This window comes from Solanum lycopersicum, chromosome 3 (genome assembly GCF_036512215.1).
Source record: "Solanum lycopersicum chromosome 3, SLM_r2.1".
Taxonomy (NCBI): domain Eukaryota; kingdom Viridiplantae; phylum Streptophyta; class Magnoliopsida; order Solanales; family Solanaceae; genus Solanum; species Solanum lycopersicum.
Genome location: NC_090802.1, coordinates 56,737,334 through 56,747,142, shown reverse-complemented (window position 1 = coordinate 56,747,142; position 9,809 = coordinate 56,737,334). Strand labels below are relative to the sequence as shown.

The following is a 9,809-nucleotide window of genomic DNA, read 5'->3' as shown; positions in this document are numbered from 1 at the left end:
TATCTATCTTAAAATATAGAATTTAAATATTATTATTACCTAACTATTACTGTCTAATGGTGTGAAAACTGTTTAATGACGGTGCTTAAACTAATTTTTAATATTTAGTTTTGCTAGAGTTGCGGAGGAGATAGGAGTTTAATTATATATATTTTTTTCTAGTTAGTGGAGGCTAATATATAGTGTCAGCATTTTGTCGTGCTTAAGTAACAATTCTATGCAAAAAACTCTTCTTCATGTACTATAAATATGTGACTATCACCCTTGTTTATCATCAACAAATACTAATTAGCCTTCACATTTTACTCTTAATTTTAATTCTAATTCTTTCTTTGAGAATAGAAGAAAGAAAAGAAAAAATGACTAGTGTCTCTCATACTCATCCTTTGGTCTACACCTTTGGCATTTTGGGTAAAATTTCAATCATATTTTCATGTGCATGCTTTGTTTATAACTTCATCGTAGCATAGAATCTAACAACTAATTTTACTGTTTAGCTATAGAATTTGTACGTTATGAATAGAATCTAACAACTAATTTTACTGTTTAGCTATAGAATTTGTTCGTCATGAATTTATAGCAAGCAAGTTGGGTTCCATTTTGTTTCTATTAATATACTAGCTCTTACAAATTACAATCTAGCTGGATCTAGGAAGTATATCTAAACCAACTCTTATGAAATAAATTAATTAACACATCAAAAATAGATAAAACTATAATAACATGCATTAAAATAGAATAATTTTTTTTTGTTTGAGAAATATATATAGGAGAAGTAATTAATATATGTCTTTTCCATTTGTGACAATGTTGCAGGTAACTTAGTTTCCTTCATGGTGTTTATTGCCCCAGTGTGAGTTATTCCTCCAAAAATAAATTACACATACAAACTTTAATTTATACACATTTTTTTAAACATATATCATGATTTTGCAGGCCAACATTTTACAGGATTGTTAAGAAGAAATCATCGGAAGGGTTCCATTCATTACCATATGTTGTTGGATTATTTAGTGCAATGCTTTGGATTTACTATGCAATGGTTAAAACTAATGTTACACTTCTCATCACCATCAACTCTTTTGGTTGCATTGCTGAGACCATTTACGTCGCGATTTATTTTACTTACGCTACAAAAAAAGCAAGGGTATACATATAAATTTCTTATATATATGTGTATGTATATATGTGCGCGTGCCTTTTTAATTCTAACGCGATTTTGTGATTTATGAAATTTGAAAATGTGTTGCAGATGAAAACATTAGGACTTGTCCTACTGTTGAATTTTGGTGTCTTTGGATTGATTCTTTTCCTCACACAAATTTTATGCCAAGGAACAAAAAGAGCTGAAGTTATTGGATGGATTTGCATGGCTTTTTCTATCAGTGTATTTGTTGCACCTCTAAGCATTATGGTAATTAACTTTGAGTATATATTTATTTTTTTAAGTTTTACGATTCTTTTTTATGCTTTTATAGTTAGGGGCTTAGGATGTTCTTTAAATTTTTAATTATGATAACTTAGTTATTTAGTGCCTAGACATTTCTCTAATTAACACCATTTAATTCTTTCATTTTTTTTTTGTAAAATTGCAGGGACGTGTAATAAGGACCAAAAGTGTGGAATTCATGCCATTTAACTTGTCATTAGCTCTTACAGTTAGTGCTGTAATGTGGTTTTTGTATGGTTTGCTTTTGAAGGACGTCTATGTCGCGGTAATTATTTTATAAGTTGCTTCGTCAATCGTAATTTAAGTGACACTTTTTATTTTTTGAAATTCAAATTATTTAAACTTTAATTGACATATGTTTTCATTGTACTGTATTGAGAAAGATCGATACTTTTTATGTTGCTTTTAAAAAATTCAAGTATAACTTTTTTTAAATGTTAGAGTTGATCCAAATTAACTTAGAAGGTTAATCAAACTGACTGTCAAAATGTCAGTATAAAAACACATCAAATGTCATCTAGGATAAACAATTACATATGTATATATATAATTATTATTTAGATGACCTAATAGGATTGTAAGTTAACATAATTTGTGCCCATATGACTAATGTTTGGGAACATAATAAAAATCAGGTACCAAATATACCGGGAATGATACTTGGAGTGCTTCAAATGATACTCTATGGAATATATAGAAATTCCAAGTCAAACAACGTTGCAACAGAAAAAGAATTACCCATCGTGGTAAAGGTGGATCAAGAGCAGCCAACAAAAGTAAATTCTGAAGTTTATCCAGTTAATATTTCATCTTTGGACAGTGAAAATGGAGAAGCTAAAGATGGTAAAAATCTTCAAGATCCCCAAATGAACTCTCAAGTTTAAGCAAGACGTAGAGACAATACTTTGGAGGGTGCTACTAAACTAATCCTTATAATTGAGGGGCCTTTTCTGAAAGGTTTTCTTAAAAACTGGGCCTCAACTTATTTTCTATATCTATATGTTCATGGTCCAATTGTATGTAATGTACTATTTTGTGATTTAGTAGTAACTACGAGTTACATGAGTTCCAAATTTATTTGGAATACTACGAATCTCGATATCATGTATGGCTTACACGTTACATATATATATATATATATATATATATATATAAAAAGAATTACTTCTTTCTATATTTGTTATCCTATTTCCGAATTCTCATGTGTTCTAAAATTTTAATTGCAAGTAGTAAAGTAGATTTTTACCATGAAAATGTACCTAATAATGTGCTCACTACGTATTTCTTAGGTTATCTTACATAAATCTCACTAGTTTAGGAGCTAATTATTTAGACACACACTAATTTGCATTATTTTATAAGATTTTAGTGCATCCAAATATGTCTATATGCATGTATCTCAGGATACGTGTGTGAAGTCAAATCAATGTATATACTGTGTTAAAGTAGATTCACATATATCTGTGATACATAACAAATTTTGTTCGTTTCCCTCCCAGCTTGCTCACCACTCTCCTGTGCATCTAGCATCTCAGATGCATGCAAATCACATTAAATATATATTGTTTTATTATTAGGTGATAAACACAAAGACAAATCCACCTTGACAAAGGTAAATAAAATCTACTCCTTCGATCTGTTTCTCGTATAAACATCCTCAAAGAGAAACAAAACAAAATTGTCAAAATTTTGCAGCCAATTAAAGTAATGAAAATTAGGCCTGAAATTAGATATACTATACAAAACTAGTTTAGAATCAATGTAATGCATTCTGCTTTGACAGATGCGTGTTTCAAAAGTTCAATTAATTTAAAATTTATAATAAAAAAAAGTTATCAAAACAATTTCTGCTCTCAAAAATCCGTAACCTCTTACTTAAGAATCAAATCAACCCATCACAATTACTCTTGGTGGTATAATAACTATTTACATTCTGAACAATAATATAAAGCTATTTGGGATTAATACTTCTTTCCCATATGTCCCTGCAAAAGTACATGAAATGATCAACTATTTTATTATTGAATGAAGTCTAAATAATTTATGTAACCTTTTTACAAAGAATAAAAATCAAGTAAGCGATAGGTGCGCATATAATAATATATATTTTTTGTTTCAAACGTATAGAATAACATTATTACACCACGAATAATTAAAGCTATATTGTGGTCGACGGTAGTGGCATAACTACATTTTCTTTTATTTCTATTGCTTTTTTTTTTCTCCATTTGATATTTGATACTGCATTATAGCTCAATTAAATTTAAATTTAAATTAAAAAGTTCCTAAAGTGTTGCTTAACAAAATAACTCATTATTTAGAGTTATTCAAATTCGAAACTTCTCATGATCTTTTAATATTGTTTCTTGTTTACTCTAATTTTATAACCAAAAAATAATTTATAGTGTATTGTTCAATAATTGAGAATGTACATAATTGAATTCGAAGGCATGTATTGGCTGCTGAAATTAAAACTGTAGCCACATAAATCCTAAAGGTTCGTCGTTTAATTGTCTCCCACCATTTTCCCTTTTTTATTTTAAAGGGAAAAAGGATTAAATCTTATCCAATTTAAAGGGGAAAAAAGTTCAAAAGACGATAATATTATATACGATTTTAGGCATTACTAGAAAATATTTCTATTATGCATATTTGGACACAATATTAAGTATTCCAAGCCACTATATATAACAAATAAAGGATTTATATTCAAGCTATATCATATTTAAGGATAGTGGGAAAATATGAGTATTCCAACACTTTATATATATATATCGCTAAAGGTTTTAACGACTTTAAATGCAATAATATTAACTTAATTGTTGCGAAATAGTTTATCAAAAATAAATATTGTTGCTAAAAGAAATATATATTGCTACTAAATATTTCTATAATAATTATATCTTTCGCTCCTTAAATTTAACTTGAATTTAATACTTCATCCATTTTAATTTATATGATGTACTATTTGAGATTTAACAAAAAAATAAATATATTTCTGAAACTATTGTAGTCTTAAACATGCTACTATAAGATTTGTTAAGCATGTGCTGTGATATTAAACTCGTCATCTCAAATAAAAATGAAAAGTTTAAAATTAAATTACTCTCAAAAATTGAAATATATACTTATTTTAGATGGACTAATAAGGAAATGTTGTTACATTATTTTAAGAGGAACAAGAACGGAGGGAGTTGATATATAACAATTTCTGATTTCCATATATGATCGGTGATAGCAATGATTTTGATTTTTAAAGCAAAAATGTTGATTAAAATGAAGTTGATAAGGTGCAAAATATGGAAATGTATACCTGAATATGTCGAATAATTATATAGAAGACTAATCCCATGATAAATGGATTAGACTGGTCTTCACGCTTTTTTGTGAAGCCTAATCCGTAAATTTAAAAGCATATTAACATCAGCCACTTATGCTTAACATGTCATTAACATTTTAAATTTGTGATCAATTTCATTGTACATACAGATATATATAAAAATATGACATAATCCACCAAAACGTGATAAGCCTACTAAAGCAAAATTCATCAGCCACTCTACCAAAAATGATAATTTTCATTACTGTAAAAGATCTCGAATCTAATGCGTATACCTTAAAAGTTAGATACAAAAATTGTATTGTCTAGATTTTATATAAGAAGTCTATTCATCGTATTAACTAATTACGTAGAATTTTTTCATTCTTCAACATCCCCATATTATGCCTGGGCGGCTGGACATCTGAAGCATGGGCAATATACTTTTTAGTTTGAGGGTCCAACATCCAGTGAAATGAGTTCTATTTTGATATTATGTAAAATTAGGTGTTGAACCTAACTTACACTCCAAATACTAGCTCAAAGGGAAGAGGTCGATTGTCAAAACCTTGTAGATCACCTATCTTATTAACTATCGAATTTAGAGGCGGAACCAAAATTAGAAGTTTGAGGGTTCTAAATTTTAGGACGGTTTGAACCCACAACACTAGTGTGGAAAACATTTCCACCGACTTTTCCTTACCACCAAATTGTCAATGAATTTTGTTATGGGGTGTATTCATTTAATTTTCTAATAAATATAGTGTCAACAAAAAAAGCTAATGGGTTCGTCCAAACCCATAAACCTCCACCCAGCTCTTCCCCTACAACCGATTTTCGAGTCTTTCATTTTTCATGGAGCCAAAAAACATCTATTATTGGTGCCAATTGGCAAACATTGATAGGTGCCTCCCATCATTTGTTGATTGTTTTTTTTTTTGCTGACTAGGGTCACATTATTTGTATATAAAATAAATGAGGATCAAATTAAAAAAAATTTCAAAATTTTAGTGCCATGGTTGGAAGCTTTAGTGCCTCATAGATAGGACGATGACATAATAAAAGAGAAAAATGGGACCTTTTATTTTGAGGATATATCAAGCCCAAAAAGGTTAAAGGATGAAAAGGTGTTTTGTTTTGTATACAAATTGAATTATAACGCATAAAGCACTAATTGACATAAAAATTAAAATTGGAAAACTATAGAACATATATATCCAATAATATTATATACTTGTAGCCTTGCTATATAAATACGTGAAGTGAGCACCCCTCATTTCATTATCAATCAAGTACTTGCAATTATTTGTAAGTGAGAGATTAACAAAGATAGAAATTTCCATTTTGAGAAAAAAAAAGGAGATGGCTATTGCTGGTCATTGGGCATTTGTTTTTGGTGTCCTTGGTAAAATCTTTTTTTTCTTTTTTCTTTTAGAATTGAATTGACAAAATACTTGAGTTACACACATGTTAGTCTATGCAATTGTTATACAACTATTTTTTATTTACCTATTATAGCATATAGTTTATTTTATTTGAAAGATGACAAATGTCACATTTTAAATACAATATTTTTTATTTTAATCCGTTTCAAAAGAAAGTCATATTTTGATAAATTTTCCTATTATTTTTTAAAATATGAATTATAGTGACAGAAATTAGAATATATTTTTTTTTATCAAATCAAACAGTTTCACATAAATCATTTAATTAATTGTTATTGTTTTTCCTTTTACATTAGTAGTTGGAAAATCTATATTAGTCAAAAGTAGGGCAATAACAAATTATATTATGACTCACACTTAAAGACAAATCCCTAAATTCTCTAATTAAGTGGAAGTTTCAATCATTTCATCGTACCTCAATCATTAACATACATAATTTAATCATTCCTAATGGATCTTTATTGTTATTTTATAATCTCTTCCAATTATTCATTTGTTTTAATTTAATTACCAAGAATCAATTAATTTCTATATTGACCCTGAATTTTCAATTAATCTTGCAGGAAATATTATCTCGTTTATTGTTTTCCTTTCTCCAATGTAAGTCATCGATCTAGCATGTTGCCCCTGTTCATTTCTATAATCATTAATAATTTCACGTTATAATAAGTGAATAAAATTGAACGTTACATAGTAGTTAATTATTATAATATTTGCAGACCAACATTTAATAAAATTTACAAGAAGAAATCAACTGAAGGATATCAATCAATTCCATACGTGATTGCTCTCTTTAGCTGCATGCTTTGGATTTACTATGCATTTTTGAAGACAAACACAACACTTCTCATAACAATTAACTCATTTGGAATGCTCATTGAAACTATCTACGTTAGCCTCTTCCTTTACTATGCACCAAAGAAAGCCAGGGTAAGGTTTTTTTTTTAATTATTATTATCATTATTTCCATTTTATAATAATAAAAAGGAAGAGAAGTATAATATAATTTTATTTATAAATTCAGGTTAATACTGTGAAAATGCTACTTTTAACCGTTGTTGGTGGATTTGGTGCAATAATCCTAGTTACTCAATTTTTATTCAAAGGAGTTGTTCGTGGACAAATTGTTGGATGGATTTGCCTTATTTTCTCCTTATGTGTATTTGTTGCACCCTTAGGCATTGTGGTAAGCTTCAAAACTTACTTCTCGATTTTATCATGTTATAACAGGTTATCTGTCTTATTTTAAAAATTAATGCTTATTAAACATTATGCGCGTTTTATTTATGCAGAGACAAGTTATTAAAACAAAGAGTGTGGAATACATGCCAATTCTTCTATCAGTTTTTCTAACAATAAGTGCTGTGATGTGGTTTTTCTACGGTCTTCTACTAAAAGATGTTAACATTGCTGTAAGTTAATTAATTATGTTATTTTAGTACTTGTTTACTTATTTATCTAATTAATGTGTGGTTGGAAATAATTAATATTATCTTGTAATGTAGGCTCCAAATATATTGGGATTCATTTTTGGTATACTCCAAATGATTCTCTATGCGATGTATCGCAAAAAACATAAGCCCATCGTTAACGTTAATGTTGAGGTGCAAAATCCAGTTATAATATTGGACGATAACAAGAAGATTCCAGAATTAACCGAAGAACAAATAATCGATATAGTGAAGCTTGGTAAATTGGTTTGTTCTGGAAAAATTCAAATGGCTTCAACTCTGAATCAAAATGCATCTAAAGAAGTGAAGCAGCAAACTGAGGAGGCTTAAGACTTTTGTAAACCTAAAAAGATGCATGTGTATCGATTATTTTTAACAAAATTCCCCACTGTGTTTTGATGGGAATCAAGTTTGTTAAGTGTGTTGTAATTAAGTTTCAACTCATGTAATTTCATTTCTCAATTAAATTTCAAAGCTCCCTTAATCTTGGGATTTTTTGTTTAACTCGGTTAATCTCATGTTTTATTAAATTTCCTTTTATCATAATGTTACAATATTGAAATGGCTAATATTTAAAAACTAGCGGTACTTACCCTTACTTTGTACAACAAAAATAAAGAAGCGTCAATTTTGTTCACCAATATCGGCCGGATAAGAATTTGATATACTCGAATTACCATATGCATATATTTCTATTATATTTACTAATTATATGTAGTTTGAAATAATTACATTTTACATAACTAATTAATAATTTTATATATACTATATCTCAAGTTAGATACATATTTTATACATTTAGATACATATTGTTTGTGTGTATATATAGGGAGAGAGGCGAGTAGGTTTGTCTATATATCTCGGATACATATGAATCACGTGTTACATATATACTAGATAAAAGTATGTGTATATATCTAGTGTGATCCACATATATTCCATATACATGCGAATCTGAGATGCATATAAATCTACTTAGATACAATATATTTAAAGCAAATTACACCTAGTTTTAATCCGAACCATGTTTGGTAGCTTGTTAAAAGTAAGTTTATTCATGTATAAAATTAATACAATATTTCATTAACGATTTAAAAATCTGTATAACTGATATATTATACGTGTATAAATTATGAAAGGAAATCAGACTTTTCCTTTTATGCTTGATTTGTATTTTTCAAAAAATAAAATAAATTATATACATAAATATGATAAAATACGTCGCTATGGAGTTCTCTCTGAAATTCCTTTCCCTTTGCCCGTTGAACTTCTCCAAGTTTTTTGTATCTCTCAATATTTGAGCCTAAATGAAATTTTTATTCCTTAACCATTTTTTCATTTAAATTTGTTTTTGTGATGTGAGTTAAACTCAAGACATAATTTAACATATATAAAATTTAGACCCGAAATATATAGGCTCTCAGAAATTGGACAAATGTGGAGGTAGAAATACCCTTAATATAAAAATGTGTACACATCGGATCGGAAAGTGGAAGAGTGAATAAAGAATGTTTAGATCCGAGCAGTGAAGATATTAGGATTTTCATTTAAAGGGTTTAAAATATTATGAAGTAAAACATATAAACTAGGCCTGACCTAGCCAAAAAAGTTCAAAAATAATTATAAACGTATATGAATAATATAATTTTCCAACTAAATTGGTCCGATTGAACCCTTATCCTTAGATGTCGCTGCGCAACTATGTCTCAACCTTGAACTCCATTTGAGGCATAGTTTTCTTAGAATATGACTTAGGTTCAAGAATTAATTTAACTACGCAAACTTTCTCTTTCTCTCTCCAATAAGGCTCATTCTTCACAATACTTGTCCCTTAATCATTGGAATATCCATTTCTTTTGAAAAAAAAAAAATATATTAGAGCAATCTTCACTTTTTAAAATACCAAATCTTCTTTATTTATGTTAGTACAATTAATCGTGCTAACACTATAGTATCAGTCAGAGTATAAATTACTACAAGTAGAGAAGACCAAACATAATGGAGAAGCACCATGCTAACGTTAGCACATAAGGATGCAAAGATTCTTCCCCATTTTTTGTTCAAATTCAAAGATTCTTCATAGGTAGATTCTACCCCAGACCTATACTCATTAATTTCATACATATTGCTATGATGACCAAAAA

General features: G+C 28.5%; 2 protein-coding genes across 2 annotated transcripts; both read left to right on the top strand.

Moving 5' to 3' along the window:
* The first annotated feature begins 279 nt into the window (after positions 1 to 279).
* Positions 280 to 2,626, top strand: LOC101262399 (bidirectional sugar transporter SWEET14-like). Its single transcript, XM_004235422.3, has 6 exons — positions 280 to 411; positions 817 to 853; positions 937 to 1,147; positions 1,253 to 1,414; positions 1,596 to 1,715; positions 2,086 to 2,626. Exons 1-6 carry the CDS (start codon positions 360 to 362, stop codon positions 2,332 to 2,334), a joined length of 831 nt encoding a protein of 276 aa, XP_004235470.1. The 5' UTR covers positions 280 to 359; the 3' UTR covers positions 2,335 to 2,626.
* Positions 2,627 to 5,945: 3,319 nt separating this feature from the next.
* On the top strand, positions 5,946 to 8,169 carry LOC101265012 (bidirectional sugar transporter SWEET10). Its single transcript, XM_004235291.5, has 6 exons — positions 5,946 to 6,174; positions 6,778 to 6,814; positions 6,934 to 7,144; positions 7,239 to 7,400; positions 7,507 to 7,626; positions 7,720 to 8,169. The coding sequence occupies exons 1-6, from the start codon at positions 6,132 to 6,134 to the stop codon at positions 7,993 to 7,995; spliced, it is 849 nt and encodes a 282-aa protein (XP_004235339.1). The 5' UTR covers positions 5,946 to 6,131; the 3' UTR covers positions 7,996 to 8,169.
* The last annotated feature ends 1,640 nt before the right edge of the window (positions 8,170 to 9,809 follow it).